General features: G+C 34.8%; 1 protein-coding gene across 1 annotated transcript; it reads right to left on the reverse strand.

The window, feature by feature from the left end:
- Positions 1 to 13089: 13089 nt before the first annotated feature.
- Positions 13090 to 13563, reverse strand: LOC141665915 (uncharacterized). The gene has a single exon (XM_074471901.1). It carries the CDS (start codon positions 13561 to 13563, stop codon positions 13090 to 13092), a length of 474 nt encoding a protein of 157 aa, XP_074328002.1.
- Between the last annotated feature and the right edge of the window lie 11913 nt (positions 13564 to 25476).

Below are 25476 nucleotides of genomic sequence, written 5' to 3' on the forward strand. Positions count from 1 at the left end.
TGCAGTCTTCGCCATGTGAAAAAATTTAGTGAGAAACTTTTGAGCAAGATCTTCCCAAGTTGTGATAGACCCTTCCGGTAGAGACTGTAACCAGCACTTAGCTTTGTCCCTCAAAGAGAATGGGAAGAGTCATAGCTTGATAGCATCTTCAGTCACACCATTGAATTTGAAAGTGTCGCATATCTCGATGAAATCCCTAATGTGCATGTTGGGATCTTCGGTAGGCCCCTAAACTGAACTGAGTTCTGTATCATCTGGATGGTGCTTGACTTGATCTCAAAAGTGTTATCCACGATGGTTGGTCTAATGATGCTAGACTGAATGTCATTAATCTTAGGCTTAGAATAGTCCATCAAAGCCTTCAGATTCTCTTCTTGATCACCCATAGCTACTACAATTGGCTCTTCAACTTTCTCTTCTTCTTCTACCTTCTTTTCTTCCTCAAAAACTTCCCTACGAATTACCACAAGTCTTCCTCGGCTTTATCCAGTGTTCTCTTACAAGTACGCGAACGCGTATGTATACACCCTCGCTATATTACCTGAAATAAAACAAGGAAACAATTAATTAACGATGTACGAGTCAATGAACTTTAACGACCACTAATGGAAATCACATAAACTAGTAATTAACACTGCAGTCCCAAGCAGCGGCGCCAAAAACTTGTTAATCGCTAAACACGCGCTAATATTACACGCAAGTATACGAGTTCGCAAGTAGTATATAATCTTTTCTAGTTCATTCCCACAGAGACTGTATTGGTTAACTATCTAAATTACACACCTACGCAACAATGTATGGTTATTATTCAATGCTAAGACTATAACAAAGTGAGGTTGTTTATAACTAAGAATTACACTAACAATTATAACTAAGAGAATAAAATAGACCGAGTTAATATATATGACAAACATGGGATTCTAACTTCATTAAGTACTTCATTCAATAGCCTTATTATTCTCAACCTTAGCATGCAATGGTGATGACACTAATCAGACAACACGAAACTGATAAACACCAACTTTCGTTGCACGGGTACCATTCTACCAGACATCCACAAAAGAGATAGAAGCTGAATAGACACCAATTATATTGAGACCCTATATGTCTATAGAATTTGACAACATAACGGTTTAAGCACAAGTTATCTATCTTGATTACATAGGGAAAATAAGATGGGTAAAATTACCTACGAATCATGCATAACAATACATGAACCTATGCTAGCATGGCAAGTTCTAAATCCTTAAATTCACTTTCGCTTCATTAAGAATTAACATACTATCTTATAAGTTCGCGACACTCATATGACAAATAAGCATAACCATAACTAGGATATCATACAATCACCACACACTAAGGCATCAAATAAATTAAGTAAAATAATCCATAAATAAATCCGCTAGAACCCCACGATAATGATTAGCCCATAATCGAACTCATCGCCAACGTGGGTTCCAATAAAAACATGATATATCAAACGTAGTCTTTATACGAATAATTAAACCAAAGTACACACAAGAATATAGGTTCAAACAAAGAAGAAATAAGGATCCAAATTATAACTCAAAACAAAGATTCATAAGAATAAACTAGATCGTCCTCGCCTTTGTTGAATTATGCCAAAAGATCCCTTATTGTCTTCTCCTCTTGTGATGTCTTCAAATGAATTATCTTCTCTTAATAACTGACCTAAGTTATGTTTATATAGCAGGCCATGCACCCTAGGAGTCCAGAATTTGAATTGTAAAAGATTCAGAATTTTTAATTCCCGACCCAGCGCGACCGCACGCTTCACCAGCGCGGGCGCGCTGACTTTCCGTATTTTGACCTTTTCAATCAGGAGTACGGTTTTACCTATACGGTTCCCAATATAAATTTTACGATATTATTTTTGTTTCGGTAAACCGATAAACCAGACATTTTGATATACGAGATATTTTGATCAAAATCCTATCTTATATTTTCGTATTACATGCAATCCTATCCTATCTTTTCGCACTACGTCCAATCCTATCTTATCTTTTCACAGTACGTGTAATCCTATCTTATCTTTTCGTAATACGTGCAATCCTATCTTATCTTTTCATAGTACGTGCATTCCTATCTTATCTTTTTGTAGTACGTTAAATCTTATCTTATCTTTCCGTAGCTATAAATAGCCTTGCAGTACCTTGTTCAGATAATCATAAACAAACAGTAAAATCTTATAATTACCCAAAGAAAATACTTATATTCATAGTGTTCTTCATAATCAAACGAGGATTCAAAGGCGTTATCGAACTCCGATTTTGGCGTGCAAGTAGTCGAATCAAAGCTCGTAACAAGTAGATTCAAGCTCGTATTACGTGCAATCCTATTCAAGTGGATGAAAGATGGATAGTAATATCAATTCGAAGTTCAGGATTCATAGAGAATAAGTTAAGCGGTGCACTATAAGTATACCTTACTTTTACTGTCGAAGGTGTTTTGTGAAGTGATTTTTAATCGATGATTTTGATGATAGTAAAAATTGAGTATTCTTTCATTGATACTGTGAATTGTGATACTTCCTTATTGAAAGTAAAGCTAAACCAATTGTTTAGCAGGTCGGGATCCCCACTAGCAGAACTTGGGAATTTATCGTGTTTAAAAACTCATTTTTGATCGTTGTGAAATTATTTTATTATGATTAGCTTTTGATGATATAAGGGAATCTTTTATAAATTCTCTGTTGAAATGATTTATAAACCTAGGTTAAATGGTATGGTATATGCTTACTAGGGTCTATGAGCTCACTCGTTTATTATCACTGACTTTCAGGAAAGAATTTTGGAGAAGTAGGTTTCGAAAAAGATAATATTGTGATGAAATAGTCGAGAAGTGCATAGAATGTTAATGGAAACGTTTTTAGTAGATATATGCATAGAAGTTATTAAGAAGGTTATTATATGTTGTAAACTTTTATTGTAAGACTTAATTACGTTGTAAGTTCTTTGGTTGAGTTAATTACATTTTAAGTTTATGTAAGCTTGTATTGAGACGTTTGGTTTATTTGGCCAACCCGGGTCAGGTTTCCGAGGTTAATCCGGAACCGAGGCGCCACAGGTGGCATCAGAGCTAAGGTTACGATAGAAGGAAAATGTAAGAATTAGGATCCTAAGTTAGTACAGTAGGAATCTATATAACATCTAGGAGACGCGTAGATATATTTGTTTAATATGAAGAAAATAGGACATATTACGTGTGTGATACTTGATAATCGTTGATGTGAGATATAATTATGATGAAATTATGAGTGAAGTGGGACTAATAGTAGTGTTGAATTGTAGGTAAAGATGGCTGATGGAAATTCTAGTGGAAGTGGATCTGGTGTACAAATTAGTCCCGAGATGCTATTGGTTTTAGCAGAGATAAGAAATATGTTGAAGAGCTTAACCGATGAGCGAACACCTGTGGATACTCCTACCATGGATGCTGAGCATGTAGAAAATATAGAGCGAGAAGGTGAGAACAAGTGAAGGTGTACCTACAAAACTTTTAAGGATGTGGATCCCCCTGTATTTAAAGGATATTTAGATCCACATGCCGCAAACACATGGATTAAAGAAATGGAAAAGGTGATAGAGATCTCTGAATGTTTGGAGGAACAGAAGGTGAAATTTGCAACACACTCTTTAAGGGGGAAGCTGTTTTCTGGTGGGATATGGTTAAGCAGACTGGGGATTGCTATAAGATGACTTGGACGAGGTTTAGGAGTTGTTTTTCGATAAGTACTTCCTGACATGTATGAAAAATGAGATGGAGATGAAGTTTTTAGGACCGAGGCAGGAAAGAATGTCCGTGTTAGAATATCTATCCAAATTCTTAAAATTTTTCTAAATTTGCTCCTCATCAGGTCGATACAGAAGCTAGGAAATGTCAAAGGTTTCAAGAGGGACTGATGCCTCAAATCAGAGAAAGGGTTTCTTTATTGGAGCTGGAGCAATTTGATAAGTTGGCTGGAAAATCTTGGATTGCAGAAAGGGAGTATGAAGCTCGTACTCAATTCCTTAGCAATAAGAAGAGTGGAAGAGAGATAGAATCAAGTGACAAATCAGGATACAAGAAGGATAATAAGAAATTTCAAATGAGAAAGAAAGAGTTTTTTCGAGGAAATGATAGGAGGATGGCAACACCTGAGTATAAGAAATGTGGAAAGAGGCATGGTGGTGATGTTTGTTATCGAGCTGAGGGATTGTGTTACAACTGTGGGGAGAAAGGACATTTAGCGACTCAATGCCAAAAGGCCATAGTAACTTCTTATTTTAATTACGAAAGACAACGTCATTTAGCAAGGGACTGTCCACAGAAGAAAGTCAAGACTGAAGTTAAAACTAAAGGGAACAAGATTGCTACCACAGGAACTCCCCAGCAACCGGCACCCAGGGTAATAGCTAGAACCTATGCCATGACAACGCAAGATGCTGAAATTTCTCATGATGTGGTGTCAAGTACGCTTCAACCTAATAATCAAGATGTTCATGCTTTGTTTGATTTGGGATCAACCCATTCTTTTATGGATTTGAAATGTGTGGATAAATTAAATATACCTGTGCAATGTTTGGATAATGGTTTTCGAGTAAAACTTCCAAATGGTAGAAGTTTATTTGTAGATAAGGTATATAATGATTGTCCCTTAGTGATTAGTGGATAAACCCTTTTAGTAGATTTATTGCCTTTGGAATCGAGAGACTTTGGAGTTATTTTGGGAATGGATTGGTTGTCAAAGTATAATGCCAATCTAGATTATAGTAAGAAGCGAATATGTTTAATTGGACCAAATAAAAAGAGAGTTTATCTTAAAGGAGACAGGTTAGTTATGATATCAGTTTTGAAGGCTTGTAAGATGTTAAGAAAATGATGTAAAGGTTTTCTTGCATATGTGATTGGGAATGAAGAAGTTAAGAATAAAGTTGAGGATACACCCAAAGTTAAGGAATTTCTAGATGTTTTTCCTGATGAGCTACCAGGTTTACCACCCGAAAGAGAAATTGAGTTTAGTATTGAGTTGATTCCTGGAGCTCAACCCGTTTGAAAAGCACCATATAGGATGGCGCCAACAGAGTTAGCCGAACTTAAGATCTAATTAGCCGAACTTAAGATATAATTGCAGGAATTATTAGACAGAAAGTTTATTAGACCAAGTGTTTCTTCTTGGGGAGCGCCCGTTTTGTTTGTGAGAAAGAAAGCACTCTAAGATTGTGCATTGATTATAGAGAACTAAATAAGCTGACGATGAAGAATAAATATCCACTGCCGCGAATAGATGATCTTTTCGATCAATTGTAAGGAGCTACTTACTTTTCAAAGATTATTTACGTTCCTATGATCATCAGTTAAGAGTAAAAGAGGACATCATTCCATTGACATCATTTAGGGCTCGCTGCGGTCATTATGAGTTTGTAGTGATGCCATTTGGAGTGAAAAACACACCGGCGGTATTTATGGATCTAATGAATCGAGTGTTTAGGAATTACTTAGATAAGTTTGTGATTGTCTTTATTGATGATATTTTAATATACTCGAGAAGTGAGAAGCAACGTGAGGAACATTTAAGTATAGAACTACAAATTTTGAGGGAAGAGAAATTGTATGCTAAATTTTTAAAATGCGAATTTTGGTTAAGGAGAGTAAGTTTTCTTGAACATGTAGTTTCGGAGGAAGGAATTTCAGTTGATCCTGCAAAGATTGAAGTAATTATGAACAAGGAAAGAACGAAGATTGTTGTAATGCCCTCCAAACCCGGGTCAGAAGTTTGGGGTCCACAACACACACACACACACACACCATATTTAAACCTGTATATAGAATGTTATATGCATTGACCCTTCTTTACACAACCACGGATCACAACAGGTTAAAGTATAAAAACAAGCCAACACCTTAACTTTTATTTCATCGTACCAAATCCCAACCAGTTCAACTTACAACTAATAATAATATCATTCTTATAATCTTGCATAACTTATATACAATATAAAGCTCCTGCTAGCTCGATCCAACTTAACCTGGAATCCTAGCCCGCACACTGGACTGGGAATCCTCGTTACCAACAATTTCCTTTTCAACTGTTGAAAACATAAAAAGGTTTGCAGGAGTGAGCTAACTAGCTCAACAAGTCATAATAACAATAAATGAGGTTAAACAATAACCAATTGAAATGATTCGAAAGAATCAAGTTTCTGAATGCAATTATTAGAATTAAATATTTACTTTTCATTTTAAAAACCAAGGTTAGGTTGCTGATCAGTCACGCACTAACCCCGAGCAAGGCTCCCAGATTTGCTCTATATACTGGATCCAAGGCACGCATTGGCCTATTATGACCAAGAATCTGGTCCGACCACGAATCTGGTCCACATTTATAAAACCATCCAATTCTAAAACAATTCAATATGATAACCAATGTAATTCAATAAGCTGAATCATAAATAACATTTATCTTGAAGCATAGGGTGATTCACAATACCATGAATGTATAACAAGAAATTCAAAAAGATTGGCTTTTAATCAAGGAAAGAATCAGAAAGTAGAAGACCAAGGGTTTAATGGTTCCAAGGATTGGTCTTTTGTTAAACAAGGAATAAGGGTTGGTATGTCAAGCAATTCAATATCAGAAATCAGTATGTGGTAGATATGTATTTGTGGAGTAGTATCATATGTGTCTGGCTCGTATTTAAGAATTCAACAATCAATGGTTTATGAAGAATAAGGCTTATGGCTCAAGATCAATAAGAATCAGGGTTCAAGGTTGAATAGTGTAAAGCGCTTGCAATATAAAACATGATTTATTTTGATTACTAGCAACATATTATGAGAAAGTTTGAAAATCTTTGCAATATATCTTGAAGAAGGTTCATAAGTACTTGCCTTGTCACAGATGATTTCCAACTTTACTTGTACTCATCTAAGAGTTTTACTTTTTAATCACTTTCCTGCCTTTTTCTATGCCTTGCCTCTATTCATCAATCATTTGCTTTTTTTCTACATTTCAGTTCTATTTACAGATCATTGGCCTTCTTTTCTATGCCTCGCTTACTCTTCTAGGCATCACAAGTATCTATCAATACTCAATCTCATATCATTCTAATCGTCACATAGACGTCATAAGCTTTTATCTACCCTTCGTTTTACCCAAATCCGATTTACGGATTGAAAGTTACAGCAAAAACTGACAAACAGTAACCACATAGGCATATAACACATCAATTAGATAGCACGTAGCACATAGCACGCAAGATATTCGATCAAATAATTTTTCAAAGAAGATTCGGGGTTACAATGATTTTTCAGGTATTTAATACGAATTTTTAAATATTTTTCGGAATTAAAACAGGTCTCCGAATTATTTCATAATTAAATAACAGGGTCCGAACACCCGAATCTGACTTGTAAATAATTTAATAATAATTATCGAGTCTTGAAATTAATTTTAAAATAATATTATAAATCTCGAAACTATTTTTCAGAATTTTTAAATCCAAATAAATATTTAAATATAATTATTAAATCAATTAAAATCAATTAATAATTAATTAAATTAATTAACCAATTAATATTAAATTAATTGATTAATTAACATAATTAAAAATTAATTAAAATTAATTAATAAAATAAATCAGATTTATTTTTAAATAACTAAATAATTAAAACAATTTTCTGAATTTAAAATAATTAAATAAATATTTTTCTGATTTTTAAAATAATAAGAATATCATTTTTAAAAATAATTAAACATCAGGGTTTAATTTGTAAAATGCTGAAAAACCTGGGGGGTCAGGGGTAATTTTACCACCTTCTTCCCCCTTCATCCCTATCAGTTGGATGATTCTCGGTTTTATAAAATAGTTTTGTAATTATTCAGAAAATAATTAATAAATTCATAAATTAATATAAAATCATATAACACTCCAAAAATTACCAAAAAAATAACTTAATTATCTATATTTTATTCTGGACATAATAAAATTAACATACTTATACTTTACCCCATATCAACATCCACATAACAACACCAATTGTCAAATAATTCACAAAAAAAATCACATAATAATCACATAATAATCATTTATCAATAAAAAAAATTACACGCTATGTTCCGGATATTACATCCTTCCCCCTTAAAAGGATTCTGTCCTCAGAATCACACTAAGGATCAAATAATGATACATTTAAGTATTTCACTTCCATTTTCTCAGGTTGATTCCTCAACCTTACCAATTTTCATAAACTTTTACTCGCAGCATCACTCACTACTTAACAGCCTTTTGCTGACATCAAATTCTATTATTTGCTCATATAACTCAATTCAAGCCTCCATTTTATATATAATGGAGCTAAATTAGTCTTTATGAGTATACACATATAAACACCTATGAACCTGCTATACGTGTGGCGGTGTAGCCAACTTACTTACACTTATCTTGCCTATTTTACTGTTTCAAAAGGATCATCATAATGCCTATTAATTCTATTTTCTTTCTAATTCTATTAATTCGTGCTCATGAATGTTTGCAATAGTTAATGGTTATTGACCCTCATTCCCACATGGTTCTTTGTTCAATTAACTTAGTTTGTAATCGCTTTCAATCGCATTTGAGGTTCTTTAATCGTTCTCTTAATCTTCTCGTCCATCTGCAAATGTATACTGAAACCATGACGTATTCAATTTTTAACGTTCTCGAAATTACCTCAAAATTAAAATTAACGAGAAAATCTCGACTGAATATGATTGACGCACAAACTTATCACCATATCTTATTTTCCTTGAATCACAATCGAGTATATTTGCTGAGAAAAGATCTCTTACTATTTAGAAGAAAATACACTAACCTGGAGGCATCACCGACATATTCTAACCCATATTATCAATTATTTTGGTTCTAAGAAATTCTCATAAGAAAATGACTGCAATGTTTTCCTTGACGTCTAGCCACATATAACGTTTATTCTTTCTTTATGCCATACTATCAGAAAGTCTTCTTTGCCCTAGGTCTTGTATTATATTCTCGGAGTAGCTTGAATCTCTTGAGCTATCGAGGTTTAAATAAATTCCTATCTTTTTGTTTTATCTTACTTAATGCCCCATTCATCTAGGATTGGTATATACTATTCCGGTTTGACATAATTCATCGTATTCTGAATACTCCTGTCAAATCTCAAATCAAACAATATTGATCATTTACAATCAATTTCTGGATCTAATAACGTACCACCATTTCTTCAAGCAACAACTAACCCACTTATTGGACGAACTGCTTGCAAATAAAAGAGCAAGAATGGGTTTGGATAACCTGTCAATAATAATTTAATTCACGCTTTCCTCACCCTTGGTTCTCATGTGATTTCATTACGACATCTCTTGGAGAAATATATTTATCTTTATTTTTGAAAGTCAACGGTTATAATAATCCATCTCGTCTTTGATGCTCCATCCTAATTCTTGGGTAGGTATAACATTTACTAACATGTTTCTCCCATTCTCTTCATGTCTGGCCACTAGATATTTTCTTTCAGCCCTCGGTACTTAATCGTACTTCTGAGATGCATTCCATATTTCAATTTACAAATTTTCCTCAAACTCTTTACTTTAATCCTGTCCCACATAATACTCATATCTTACCTATATCCTGGCATCTTATAAAGTTTCTTTATCCTCCTTTTTGATTCCACTTCCTTTCCTATTTCTATTCTTCATTTTTACAGGTTATTCAAAATCGAACTCTTGACATTAATACTCATTTTGATGTCATATCAAATTAGATATCAATACGAACTTTGATGTTCACAATATCCCATTGTAAAGTAAACATCAATCATCTATATTAATACCACTTTTGTTATTTAACAACAATCTAAGTATCAACATCAATCGGAAACTCAATTAAAACTATATCTCATATTTTATCCAAACCAGAATTACTTGATAAATCATTTATTGTATGATTATCAAAACAATTTGGAAACAAGACATCCTTTAATAAAACTTTATTGCAGGTGATAAAATCTCTTTGATTGACTAATAAAATCCATATTGGTGTAGGTACTAATCTCTTCTTCATTCCACCTCCCTTTTTCCTTTCCTTTCTTATTCTCTTTGCTCTATCTTAAATTTTTAGTTCTTAAAACGTTCCCCTTATTGTCCATACAAATAACTTTTTATTTCTCTTGTCCATTATAAAGGGCATATTCATCCAAGTAAAGCCTCATACACTTGCAGCAATTCCTGAATTCTAGCAGTGTCTTTACTTCTTCCAAATTTCTCATTGCTTTGATTTTAGATTTGAAAGTCACATCAGAATTTGACTTAATCTAATTGGAGTTGATTTCCATCTAACTGACCATTAATTGGTAAAAGTAACCAATTAACTCACTTGATTGATCAATTACACCAAGTGATGACTAGCTAAATGAAATCAAAGACCAATTATATATAATCGGATTGACTGTAACAACCTTTTTCAAGAGCCGAGATCACAATTAATTGGAGTATCAACATGAAAATCAATAACACATGGAAGTATACTTTCTATTTTTAACAATAGGGTATTTTCTGAAAATTTGGGCAGCATCTCCTTTATATTATTGACTATCAGTCGGACTCAAACCGACACCAACAATCAATCAAACAACCAACACTCATCCCACAAGTAGACCAATCAACTTTCTCCTTCTCAACTTACCATTTCACCACCATACATAATACTAACCAGTACAACCCATATTTTTTTAGTTTAACTTAAGATTATAGTGAACAATTCTTATTATACCATACCTTTTCTCATATCTTCTGATTATAGCAGAATATCACTAATGAGTACCATTACAACTTATTCTAGAATTCTTCTAGTTCATGTTTCAATTCAAGCTTTTTAAGTATCAGTTTATCCATCCTTGAAAACATACACTTATTCTTATTAGTCAACTTGTTCAACTCCTGATAACCAGCATAGGGTCTTAACCAACACTATTATAATATTGTGAAAGAATTCAATTGGTTTTAAAACATTATTTCTTAATAATTATTGTAGTTAAACCACCATATCTTCATCTCCACTTATGTCTTTCCATACTAAATCTTCTTCACTGGCTCATTTATGAGCGTCAATTTTACCATAAGTCACTTACTTCAGTGGGAAAGCCCAACCATTTCTTGAAGAACACCCTTGAAGTTTATTCAAAACTAGAACTTCTTTGATCCTGAATCTTCCTGACAAATATCTCCCACCTGATTGAGGTATGTTGCATCTTTACAACGTATTAATCGAGTATCTATTAAGAATTTCTTCATTCGCTTATGTTGCCCAATCAATCATTTGTCCTATCCGATATACGCAGCTTTACTTTCTTATTCCTCTAGTTAATTTACTTCTAGTTAATTTTCCTTCAATTAATGAATATCTCAATGCCTTCGCCGACAGCTTGCGTGCCTCCTGGGCATCGTCGGGGAGCCATCCAATATCAATATGGGTTTTGATAGGATCTATCCAATGACTTGCCATACCAACCTGTGCTATCAGATTTATGACATGTATAGTAGGGGTCTTCAGGACCTGAAAGTGGATACTTCTCGGATAGTTCTCAATTTCGGACGAGGCGAAATGGGATAGGGCATCATCCATATAGTGTTCTCCTCTCTCTGAACATGTTCTACATACCATTCATCAAACTGAGTCAGTATTCCTTTCACGACTCTCAGGTACTTGGCCATAGTATCATCTTTGGCCTCAAACTCCCATTGACTTGAGCAACTACAAGTCTTGAGTCTTCACAGACCTTCAGGTTTTTGGCCCTCACGGCTCTAGCCAAGCCTAAGCCGACTATCAATGCTTCATATTCTGCTTCATAGTTCGTAGTTGGGAAGTCCAATTTCAAAGCATACTCAATCATGAACCCATCGGGACTTTGCAAGACCGGGCTTACACCACTAGATTTTGTTTTGGATGTTCTGTCAAAATGGAGAACCCAATATTCTTTCAAGGTCGTATCTTTATCTTTCTCTCCTCCTTCTGGGATTACCATCTCTTGCCCCCAATTTCTTGGTCGTTAATGGTGCATTCGACCACGAAGTCTGCTAAGGCCTGAGCCTTGATGGCCACTCGAGGTTTGTACTTGATGTGAAATTCTACTAACTCAATTGCCCACTTGATGAGCCTTCCACTGGCCTTCAGGCTATGAAGAATGTTCCTCAAGGGTTGGTCCGTTAGGACTTTGATCTTGTGAGCCTGGAAGTATGGTCTCAACTTCCTCGAGGCTGTGATGAGGGCAAGTGCAAACTTCTCTGTGGTTGAGTAATTCAACCCTGCTTCGTAGAGCACCTTGCTTACATAGTATATAGGCTTCCGGAGTTTCTGTTCTTCCTTTATCAGGACTGCACTCATGGCTTGTTCGGATACCGCTAGGTACAAATAAAGGGTGTCCTTCGGACTTGGTTTGGCCAGCAATGGGGCTTTAGTCATGTACTTCTTTAGTTGTTCAAAGGCCTCTTGGATCTCAGCTTTCCATTCAAAATTCTTCACCTTCTTAAGGGTTTTGATAATGGACAGATATTTGTCTCCAGACTTGGAGTCGAACCTCCCCGGAGTTGTGATTCTTCCTGTCAACTTCTGACCGTCCTTGATGGAATGTGGTGGTTCTATGTCCAGGATGGCTTTGATCTTATCGGGGTTGGCCTCTATTCCCCTCTTTAAGACCATGTGACCCAAAAAGTTTCCAGACCCAACACCAAAAGCGCGTTTGGTGGGGTTCAACATCATTTTGTGGTGCCTCAACACTTCAAATGCCTCTCTGAGGTGACTACTATGATCGGCCTTGCTTAGGCTTTTAACTAACATGTCATCAACATAGATCTCCATGGTATTCCCAATTAGATGGCAAATATCTTATTTACCAACCTTTGATAAGTATCTCATGCATTCTTAAGTCTAAAAGCCAGAACAAGATAACAAAATACACCAAAGTCAGTTATGAAAGATACCTTAGGAGTGTCATCCTTGTTCATTTTAATCTGATTGTAATGAATAAATCCATCCAGAAAACTTAGCATCTCATGTCCAACAGTGGAATCAATCAGGGTATCAATAGTGGGTAGCAGTCCTTAGGACAAGCATCATTCAAGTCAGTAAATTCGATGCACATCCCCCACTTCCCATTGGATTTCTTGACCATTAGGGGGTTGGCCAACCACTCACGGAATTGCACATCCTCAATGAACCCCGCCTCTGGTAGCTTTTCGACCTCCTGCTTAATGGCTTCCAGCCTGTCAGGGGCATAAGTTCTCTTCTTCTGCTTCACAACCTTTCGAGTTGGGTCAACGTTCATCGTATGAGTTATAAGGTTCGGGTCGATCCTAGGTATATCAGCTGTTGTCCAGGAAAATACATCACTGTTCTTTTGTAGGAAAGTTGTTAATTGGCCCTTTAGGGGCTTGTCCAAAGATGCTCCAATATACGTGACCTTCTCTGGTTCTAAGGAGTCTAGGAGAATTGGGACCAAGTCCTCTGCTGGCTTTCCTCGAAGTTCTTTATTCTCACGGACATCCATGTCTTCTATGAGGAGGACCTGCCCCTAGTCCCATCGGGCCTAAGTGCTGCAACATAGAAGTTATGGGCCATTTTATGATCTCCTTTCGCCTCTCCAACACCGTTCCTAGTCAGGAACTTCAATACCATGTGGTAGATTGAGGGGACGGCCTTAAATGTATGGATCCCTGTCCAACCCATGATGGAATTATAAGTAAAGGCTGCCTTAACAACCTGAAAGTTTAACATCTGTGTGGCCTCCGTGGGCTCTTCCCTAATAGTCACGGGGAGTTGTATTTCTCCTTCGACTTTGCATTCCACGTGGTTAAACCCGTAGATGGGTGCGTCGGATGGAGTTAGTTAAGAATTATTGTAGCACATCCCTATGAATGTGTCATGTAAAAGAATATCCACGGAAGCTCCATTGTCTACTAGGACCCTCATAATAGGGCAATTTCCGATTATCGGGGTGATAAATAGGGGATCATCCTGAAGAAGTTTTAAACCTTTAAGGTCTGGCTCGCCGGATTCAAGTGTCATCTCTGACTTAAAATGCTTGGACGGTTCTCCGACTATGGTCATCACCTCTCTTACATAAGCCTTTCTGGAGTTCCATGTAGTCCCAACTGCTGTAGGTCCTCCTAAGATCATATTGATTATCGGCCCTCGGGGCTGTGGGTTGCGATCTCTGTCATTACCCCTTCAATCATCATCTCTTCAGTCATGTCAATTTTTTGGCCTCCATCCTCTTCACCCTTGGTGAAACGTCCGAATTTTCCCCTTCGGATCAAATACTCAATCTCATCCTTGAGTTGCCTACAATCATCAGTATCATGACCAACATCTTTTTAGTACCTACAATATCGACTCTTGTATCTTTTCTCGGGGTCTCCCCTTAGTGGCTTCAGCCATTTAAACTCTTTATCCTTCTCAATTTTCATAAGGATTTGGCTCCTTGGAGCGTTCAACCTTGCATATTCAGTGAACCTTGGTTGCTGATTCTTCTTAGAAGAGGAGTCAGAGCTTTGGCCAATTCGAGGATACTTATCCTTAGCATCGTACTCATGATCCATCATCCGATTCTTGTTTCCAGTGGGTTTATTACTCACAGCTGTCTTCTTCATACTTTCCTCCACCTTGATATACTTTCTGGCTCTATCTTGGAGCTGCAGTATACTTTCAAGAGGGCATTTTTCCAGGGACATCTTAAAGAACTCATCTCTTATCCCTTGCTGTAGGGCTATCATGGCTACCTTGACATCAAGATCTGGGACCTTCAAAGCCTCCTTCATAAATCAGTTCAAGTAATCTCTAAGGGACTCCTTTGCTCCTTGGACTATTAAGTGATGGGCCTTTCCTCAAACCCTATCAGGTATGGCTCAAAGGTGGTACAACCGCTTATCCCCAAACTCTATTGGATTTTTCAAGGACATAACGCCCTGACATGATTAGCAGGGTCGCCAGTACCACCGTATGCTTTGATGGTGGGCATCTTGAACTTCCTTAAGATACGAGCAATCATTATCTCTTCAGTGAATGGTGGATTTGGATCATCAAGATCTCCTAGGGGCATCAAATCGCTTGGATTAGCCATTGGGGCAACAACCCTTCTAGGTATTGGACCATTCAGGTCTATGATTGGAGGAAAATCTATTTGCCTCACAGCAAGTGGAGGTCTTGGGGTCAGGTGCGCCTCTAGGTCGCGCTTCAATCTTTGGATCTCAGCTTCATGAGCCCTGATCCTCTCCTAGACATCTTGGGAATCGTCCCTTGAGTGCTCCTAGACCGTTGGTTGGTAGTAGGCATCGGCTCTTTACCAACACGCCTCCTCCTTGGAGCGACCTCGTCATCCGATGATTCAGAGTCTCTATCAGAATAGGGTCCAGAGAATTCCCGGTCCTCTGGGATTGGAGCCAAGCCACGTATGTATTGGGGTGTCCGCCCTTATGTTTCTCTCCGATTAGAGTGCCCGCTTCCTCTAACTTTTAGGTACAGAGGCATCCCATAAGGGGGTTAGTGGTCACGATCGTTGAGTATTCATACCCAACGGATTGAGGGTCCACAGGTGCATGTAACTGATGATATTGGGGATTCATCCCTTGAGGATCTGAGGGATTCGTCCCTTGTGGATGAGCCTCGTTTGCCCCTACCGGGGTTCCCCTTGGGTGGAGGCGTAGGTTGAGTACGGTGGTACCTCTACCACTGATACGATTGTTCATGATGGGACATGAATGTCTATTCCACTATTGCTTCTGCTCCCTGTGTTCACCATGGTTGTTGTATCTTTTTCATAGATTGTGCCAAATGTTGTGGAATAAAAACTAGAGTATGTTAGTAATTAATGCTAGGTTTTGTGAGCTTCGAGCTTTAATGGTTGCTCTCGCGTTTGGGACTATCGGTCCTTACAAGATGCCTACGTATCTCTGTGTGGTAGAGAATCATGCCAAAAACGTAGTTCTAGGTTGAGGAGTAGAGCCCTTTATTTAGAGGTGAGTCTAGGGTTATACTTCTATTGGGAGACTTGGGGGACAAGTCTCCAACTTCGATGGTGATTAGGAGTTCTATAAGGAAGGAACTCCAGAACCTTCTGTGAAGAACTTTGAGTCTGATTTGGACATATGTCTCTGCTCCTCCAGCCGTATTGGGCACAATCCGTGAACAGCTCATTTTCAGGGACCTTGACGACCTCTGCTGGTGGGCCTTGACTACATAGGCCGACTTGATTCTGCTATGAGCTTAGACCAGACAGGCCTGTACTGGATTTGGTCAAGAAGCTCAAGTGTAATTAACGTGACATTTAAAGAAAAAACAATCATTCTTTTTACAAAATTTATGATTTGAATAAATATATATCATATAAAAATATTTATTGTACCTATTTATTTAGTAAAAATAAATATATTAATTAGGCCTCCTTTTACAATCAATCTTTTTACAAATATATTGATTTTAGTTGTTTTCACGATTTAGGACTTATAAATATAATATTATTATTTTTCTAATTTTGGATGCCATGTTAAGTGGACATGATCGAACAATGGAACAAACACAACACATTACATTACTTACAAGTGGACATAAGAACTTCACTTTATTATTTTTAATTAGTTTCCCAAAAAATTCACGACTCAATCGATTAATTTCCTATTAATCTCATACAAAGTACTCTGATTAATTCAATTTATGAAATCCGATTAATTTTTATAAATTTTTCTTTATTGGAGTATATATAGTTATTTTTAAAATTAAAATACTAGATAAATTTAAATATGAATAATTATAGAAATTATGATATAATAAATATATATTTGTTAATAAATAACTAATATAATCATAATAATATATTTAACATAATGTAATATTATAACATCCGATTTTTATTCCGATTAATCCCCGATTTTTAGTTAATTACAACTTGGTAACTCGACTGATCTTACCCGATTCCTAATTTTTAACAACACTGTTTTCAATGCTTAAAATTTTGTTACTTATGTCCAGATAGTTCTAAGTTGTGTATTTGGAGTTGTGTAAGTTATTAATTCGTAATTGAGAACGATGAAATAGTTCAAATTAATAAATTATTTTTAGTTATTCTAGATTGTATAGTTTATAAGTCTAATTGTTTAAAAATAATAGATAATAGTTATGCATTTTCATTCCATATAATAATTTTATAATATAATTTGAATAACCTTAAATTTGGAAAATATTACAAGTACATAAATAATAAAATACTAGCTAATATACCGTGTTATACCGGTGTTACTTATAATTTTTATCCGTAAATTTTGTTTTTATTATTTTTATTACAATTAATCTAAATAAATATTTTCGTTAAAACTAATTTTGAAATAATTTGGAGTGTGTTTAAATAAAATGGTTATACCTGATTTAATTGATTTTATAAAACTACATAGTTTATAATTTTGTATCATCAACATTAATTATTTTCTACAATAATTTATTATTTTGATAAATGGTTGTTGATATATGCATATAACATCAGCGAGTACGCAAGAGCTTAGATTTTGTAAATTTATTGTTTAGAATTTATTTTCTTTATGTTCAAATAAATTAATATATCATTTAAATCATGTTTAAAAGTTTATTTATAAAGATAAATTAAGTTATCTATCGACGGTAATAGCACATGTACACGCTGCGTGGTGCGCGACACACACTGACAAGCACACAAAAGAAAATGACTTGTTTGCCCTCATTTACTCCTTTATTCACATGAGTATGCTAACGGTGTTATACCGGATTGGCAAAAGTACATATTTCGCAAGATTTTAAAAACTTCAGCATTTGGCTAGATATTAAACTTCAGGTGCACAAAGTGTATATTTCTGAAATTTCTGGTACATAAAGTGCACATTACTCTTATAATTTTAAGAAATTTACAGAGTTGGTAACAGTATGCACATTATATTTGACATTATATTAGATATTAAGATTTTTTAATGATGCACTAACTTTTTCTTAGATGAAACAATTCTATGAGCATCAAACATGTCATATAAGCTTAACAACTCTAAAAGTGAGTTGATGGTGCTCCTTTGACCTAACTCAGTTATGCTAGTAGTTGTCGATCTATTATGTCGCATAAAATGCTGGTTGTCAATTTTCATGTGACATATTCTATTTACCATGAAAAGAGTTTATGTTTTATCATGCAAGGTTTTTTCACTTAGTAATGAGAACACATGCATGTCATACAAATATTAGACCAATAACAACAATGCAAAGATATTCTTGACTCTCAAGTAGGAACAGATAAACCAGAGCTAAACATATAATCAATGACATATAATATGACATGCATGTAAGATTCTTTGGAGCAAGTTTGGGCCTATTTCCGGATATATATTGGCGGGGTCTTGTTATTTTTTAGAGTAATGTTAGAGACAAGAAAAAGGTATAAAAGATTGTTATAAAATAACATGGCATGATTAATATTGTAATATAAAATAGTTGATATTCCAGTATAAAATAATTTAATTGATGCTGTTAATGTGAATACAAAGGTCTATTTTTATTTAAAAATAAAAGACTAACACATGGCATTTTGTAATTTTCCTGAAAACCAATTGGTACCTATATTATTTTCCAATTTTTCAGTTTCCATTTTGTATAACGTGACGCACACTTTTACTTTATTACAATTTATAGCTTTATATATATATAACGAAATATTATGTGCTAGAAATTGTAATAAAGTAGAAGTTATATATATATATAACTATATATAGCTCAGGTGGTAAGTTCTAAATCAAATCACCTGAAACTTTAATATATGGTATTTTTATTCCTGTTTAGTAAATTATAAAGTTCAAGTTTGAGAAAAGTCTAATTTGTATTCACCCCCTTTTATAAATTACATTGTTACTGATAGATACTAAATAATAATTGATATCAGAGCAAACCTTCAACTCACAGAAAATTTAAAGATCTTGAAGCTGTTCAATCAATCATGGGTAAGAAGGATGTTGGTGATGAGAGTTTTGTTGATTGTATTGATAATGGTCCTCTTGTTCTTTTTCAGATAATCGTAGGAGTTGCTGCTGCTGATGGAACTAGTGGTCAAGATAGAAGTGTTGTAAAGAATCCAAATGATTATTCACCAGAAGATCTTGAAGAAGTCAACGAAGATAAAAGGACTATGAACATTCTCTTTAATGGTATAATACCTGACACATTTCAATGTGTTATGAACAGTTCTACAACTAAGGATGTTTGGGATACCATTCAAATACTGTGCGAAGGATCTGAGCAGGTTAGAGAAAATAAGATGCAACTTCTCATACAAAAGTATAAGTATTTTCACTCAATTCCTGGAGAAGGCTTGAGTGAAACATTCAAAAGATTCCAAAAGTTGTTGAATGGTTTAAAGCTGCATGGTAGAGTCTATCAAGTCAAAGACTCAAATATAAAATTTTTAAGATCTCTTCCAAAGGAATGGAAGTCAACAACAGTTTTTGTCAGAAACTCATATAAATACAGGGAATACACTCTTGACACACTGTATGATGTCTTGAAGACTTATGAGATGGAAATGCAACATGATGAAGAGGTAGAAAATAGCCAAAGAAAATCTGATGAAATAAGATTAATAACATCAAAGGGAAAAGTTAAAACTGTTGCAATTGAAAGTGATTCTTCTTCAACAACTGAGTTAGAAGAGTTGGATGTACATATGGCTTTTCAGTCAAAAAGATTTTTAACTTAAATTTAAAAGAAAATCTTTCTCCAAGCCATTTGAAAAGGAGTTCGGTATAAACACGGATTTGGTTGATAAATTTAAATTCAAATGTTACAATTATGGAACAACTGGACACTTTGCCAATGAATTTTTAAAGCCAAAGATCCTAGAAGTGGTGAAACTGTTAATTACAAGAAGATATACTTTGATCTCCTGAGACAAAAGGGAAAAGTTTTCTTCATAAAGGAAAAGGACTGGGCCGGTGGAGATGATTCTGGTGAAGAAGCAAATTATGTAAATCTGGCTCTAGTGGCTAATGATGATAGTCTTGAAGCTAGACCATCTGTAACGCCCACAAATCCGGGGTTAGAAATCTTGGTCGTCACGCAATCCTTCAATCATGTGTAATCTGCATTAACTCAATAATCCAATAATTCCATATCATAGACCCCCAATCTCACACACTCACAAGTTATAGTCTTAGAAATGATATACAACAAGTATCATCTGTTATTAAAACTCAAATGTACTTTACAAGATCTCAAACAATTATTCATAACCTCTACATGAAGTTACAATGATTACGACTGATATCTTATACCTATCTGATACTCTGGCCCACCTGAGACAAAGCTGTCAGGGATTCTCCCCATGACTGTAAGCGACTAAGTCCCACACCGGCATACTGGTTATCTGTTGTGTTGTGTCATTTAAAAGAAAGCAAGAGTGAGCTATAATGCTTAGCGTAATAATGTACAGTATGAAATGAATGTATGATAAACTCAACTAAAATTTCATATATGATAAATACGTTTTATTCAAAAATAGTTTTCCTTGGTGATACACACCTTTTTTTGAAAATAATTCTTTGATGGATTTATTATCCTGTGAATACCTTAATGCTAAACCCATCACCTAAGCTTGGGTTACAGTATTGCATCATAATTCCAGTTGGAAGAATCAGACGTTAAGTGGGGCCTCCGCATACGATGATCAGTCATACTACGGGAAAATAGTAACATTTTCTACTAATAGAAGGACGACACCTTCGTATCCCGGTTATCACCCTTGCCGTATTCGGGCTACGTGTCCCATTTTTGGGTATACACATACTTCACAAGTTCCTGAGTACACAGAGTACCTTCGCCTGTGGTACCTTTGGTAGTCCACCTAGCACACATATTACTAGAGTCTACCCCTCCCTTGCCCTTTAACAGAATTCTATCATATCTTGAGAACTCGAACCATATTGAAGTTCCCCCAAGCGTTTTGCTTGTTGATAGAAACAGCTTGTTTTATTAGCATATATATGTATATGTATACGTACTTCCGAATTTTTCGGAGGAAGTACTAAGGATGTGAGTTTACCGTTGTCAACAGATAATTAAATAAGGGGAAGTTTCTTTTGAAACTATATTCAAAATAATTAAAATAAGTCGAGATAATATTCTTCGACGATCTGAAATTATTCGAATGATTTTCCGAAAATCAGAAAGTATTATAGATCTGGTTTTACGATTTTTAAATCATAAATAAATCATTTAATAATAATTAATAATTAAATATCAATCATTAAATAATTAAACCTCGAATAATTAGGCTTTAAAAGAATATTGAAATAATATTTCCTCAACTAATTTGTGTTTAAGTAATTTAATAATCTTTAATATTTAATCGGGTTTAAAATAAATAATCGTTGGAGAATACTCCTCCCAAAATAAATGAATAGTTAATTAATATTTATTATTCGAGCAATAAAATATAGTTGAGGGAATACGATCTTTGGAAATCGTTTTAATAAAAGTTCTAGGTATTTAATGTTTCGCAAGTGGACGTTGAGTCCCTTAAAACGTAACTGCTATGGACTTTTAATGGTCCAAAACATCTCCGGGATGATTCCCGAGTTTATACTTTATAAAAACTGACCGACTATCGGTCTTATAACTTATATATCACGCTCTACTAAAGCGTTTATATTCTTAAATAAAACACCTTTAGAATACTTCTTGGTTTTCATTAAATTATACTGACCGATCTTCGGTCTAAAATATACTCCTCATATATACAACGCTACTCTCTAGAGTTATTGATTGAAATTCGATGATATTCATAAACAAAAACCATTATCATATCATATGATATTATGTAACATAATTCATAAAATATCATAAATATAGCATCATGTGTATATCGACATTATTTGAAAAAAAATACAACACAATAGTTTCAAAAAGGTAGGGTTTGAAAACTTGCCTGGAGACCAAGACACGTTTCACGACTTCCTCTCGTTCCAGGTTTTCTAATCAACAAACATCATAATCTTAATCAGTATTCCTACTCTCATCATCAACTTATATTTCTAATAAGTTCAATACTTCATAATTTTCATTATTCGATCGACTCGAAATAAGTATCACTCCTTGGTCGAAACGGACGGTCAAAGTGGTTTTCTAGAATTGACTTTACCGAATATTACTATTACGCGACTCGCACTCTATCATTTTTAATAAATCATATAATTAATATTTTAATACGAAACTACCTCGAGGAGCTTCTTGAGTGCTTTTAATATTTATCCTAAAAGTTTCATTTTGATAAAATGAATTTAATTAGGTGAAACGCATTTCAAAAGTTCGGTCAACTACAGAGTTTTACTATTCAAACCGCTTTCACTAAAACATTGATATTTCTCAAACCGTTAACTCAATTGATGAACCATTTTTCTGCGCGCGATCTAGACAAAATTTAGAACATATAATTTGAAAATGGTTTTCTGGTAACAGGGGTGAAAACCTCAAAGTGGCAGTTTCCTAACATGGGTTGTTTTTGATATTCGTACTCCGCACGACCTCGGCTCCGACATTTTTATAAAATTGAAAAATCAACATTTTTACTTGAAGTTTTTATTGAAGCTAATAAATCTATTTCTTACTCTCTGTAAAAATTTCATGATTTTTAAATATTTTTAAGTTGATCATTTATATTCACAAAGTTCGTAATTTGTAGCAGTTTTGTCGCGTAAATCCCTTTTATTAAAACGGTCATAACTTTTGATTCGTAAATCGGAATCAAGCAATTCAAGTGCCTAAACGATCCTCATAACATTTTCTATAATATTAAAATATCTTTTTTCAGGAAACTACAGTTTATACATTCGGGAACTTCTACAGAAACTTAAGTTGAGTTTTGTTCATTTTAAAGAGGTTACGATTATGATCCGAGTTTCGTTTACGTCTTAAATCATTATACCACCATCAACAACCATCAATCATCATCTCAACGATAAATCCTCTTAAGAACATCATGTTATTGAGGCAAAAATCATCAACCTTAAAAATAATTAACTAAACATCAAGATAATATGAAATTAATCATCAAAACCATACTTATATCCAAGATCCTTACTTTTCTTGAAATTTAAAACTTAAACAAGTTTGGATGAATGTTTATACCTTCCTTGAAGCTTTTTAATACTTAATAAAGTCCTAAGATCCTTGATGAAGCCTTGGTCTAGCTTTAGGAGCCTTAAATTTTTTGAAAAATTAAGAAAATAAGTTAGTGATTTTCGGAGTTACTATTCACCCTCAACTTCAAACATTTTTATAAAATTGAGAACTTCATGGATGGGCATTAAATTTGGTGCGTGACTTACCCTTGATATACGAGAGGTTTGGTAAAAATTTAGTGATTTTTGAATGCGTAAAACATGAGATGTGAATTTTTCTCTCAATGATGTTCTTGAAAATCAACATGATGTTTTGTGTGAGAGAGAGAGAGTTTGTTGCTTCTTGAATGCTTCTCTTGGAAGATTGTATTATGTGACTTGTATATCTTCTAGTATGTATCCTAGGAATAGATAATGTTGGCATATATTAAGACATATCTTGCTAGCTTTCTAGGTTACAAGCTAATCTATTTAGTCTTAGGTTTTAGCTTTACTATTCCTAGCTTTAGGTTATCATGCTTTCTAGTTTAGGTTACTATTTGGTAACCTAGCCATGGTTAGTTTCTAACCATGGTTAGTTTCTAACCATGGTTAGTTAGTTTAGTTAGTTTGGTTCGATAGGTTTATTTATTCATTTTCGCGTTTGCTCAGTCGCTTAATCATTTTCGTAATAATTTCTCGTAAACGGTTCGTGGTGTAAATCCTTTCACATACATTCTTTATGTTTTGAATTATCGTTCTTGGATATAAATCCGTAGGATTTTATATTAGTAATTATGTTGTGATTCCCGTAATCCTTGATGGTTCATAGATACGGTCATTTTTTAACGTTCATTTTCTTCGAAAACTAATGGCATTTATATACACTTATTTGGTACGTATAATCATGTTATCTACTCCGAAACTCAATTTCTCATGCACAACATAGTGTGGGCTAAAACGTTTTCCCGTCTGTCAGGGTTACTATTCATTAAGCGTTTTACAAGGTCTCAAAAATTTGAGTTATTATATTACTTTTCATAAAGGTCTTTTACTGATGTCAAAAATTTGGGTACTTACAGTCTTCCCCCCTTAAAAGGATTCCGTCCCAGAATCAGTTTAGAAACAGGCAGGGATATGCTTCTCACATGACAACCTCGAGTTGTCACGTTGGCTTTGCAGTATTTGATCTCTTCATAAAAGTTTTACTCCTCCGTCAAATATATTTCAGAATACTTGTTATTGTAGATCTATGATCTCTACACGTTGTTCCACATACGCTAAGTCTGGCTGCAATTTTATTAGCTCATTTTCAATCATATGTCTGGCTTTGACGGTTAAATTTCTTAACCTCGATTCGTGATATTCGTTATAAACTTGGCGACCGTTCGATAATGGTGCTAATTTATAAGTCAACTTTCTTAGTCCTTTAATTCTTCAACCGGTCCAAAAATCTTGGGTTCAACATTTCTTTCCCTTTCGAATCTCATCACTCCCTCCTCGGGAGGTACTTTCAATAATACTTGGTCTGTTATTTCGTACTTTCTGTCTTTATAGTTCTGGTCCGCATATCTCTATTGTTCATCCTGGGCTGCCACTAGTCGGATCCTGATAAGTTCTAGGAATTCCTTTAGTCTGTTGACTCAACTATGGTCCGGTATCCTCCGCTTACCAATTTCTTCCCAACCTAAGAGAGAACGATTCTTTCTTCCGTACAAAGCTTTGTAGCCGTTCCAATGCACGCATGATAACTCGTTATTGTCGGTAATTCGATTAACGTCAACTGGTCGCTTCATTTCACTTAAAAATCTATGATATGGACGATTAGCACATCTTCTAGTGTTTAGAATCATCCTTCAACTTATTCGTTTCCCCCTTCATCGCTCCTACTAGTGCTGGTGTTTCGTTCCTTAACGTTTTCCCATTTTGGCGCATCATATATGTCAATTATTTTATGTAATAAGTCCTCGTTACATTTCTGTTATATGTTTAGTGTTAGATTTAATATTTCTTCCCATAGTAACGTAAGGCACGTCGGGTCCTGTTGCCATCTTAAAGGAAACACCATTTCATATGCAATTGATTGATACGCTTTTAGAGTCATGGAATGCCCAGCTTCTGCTATCGGTTAGACTTCTTTAATCACTCCTCGTATAATATTTGTAGTACTACGATACCTTCCGGGTCGTGTTCATTATTCTCGCTAGCGCATTAGATGTATTTGCATTTATTGGAAACTGCTACTAGTGGCCTTTTTAGGGTGTGTACGATCTTTCTTGCCTTCAGTCAGTTCTAACCATAACATTCTT

This window comes from Apium graveolens, chromosome 6 (genome assembly GCF_009905375.1).
Source record: "Apium graveolens cultivar Ventura chromosome 6, ASM990537v1, whole genome shotgun sequence".
NCBI classification, from domain to species: domain Eukaryota; kingdom Viridiplantae; phylum Streptophyta; class Magnoliopsida; order Apiales; family Apiaceae; genus Apium; species Apium graveolens.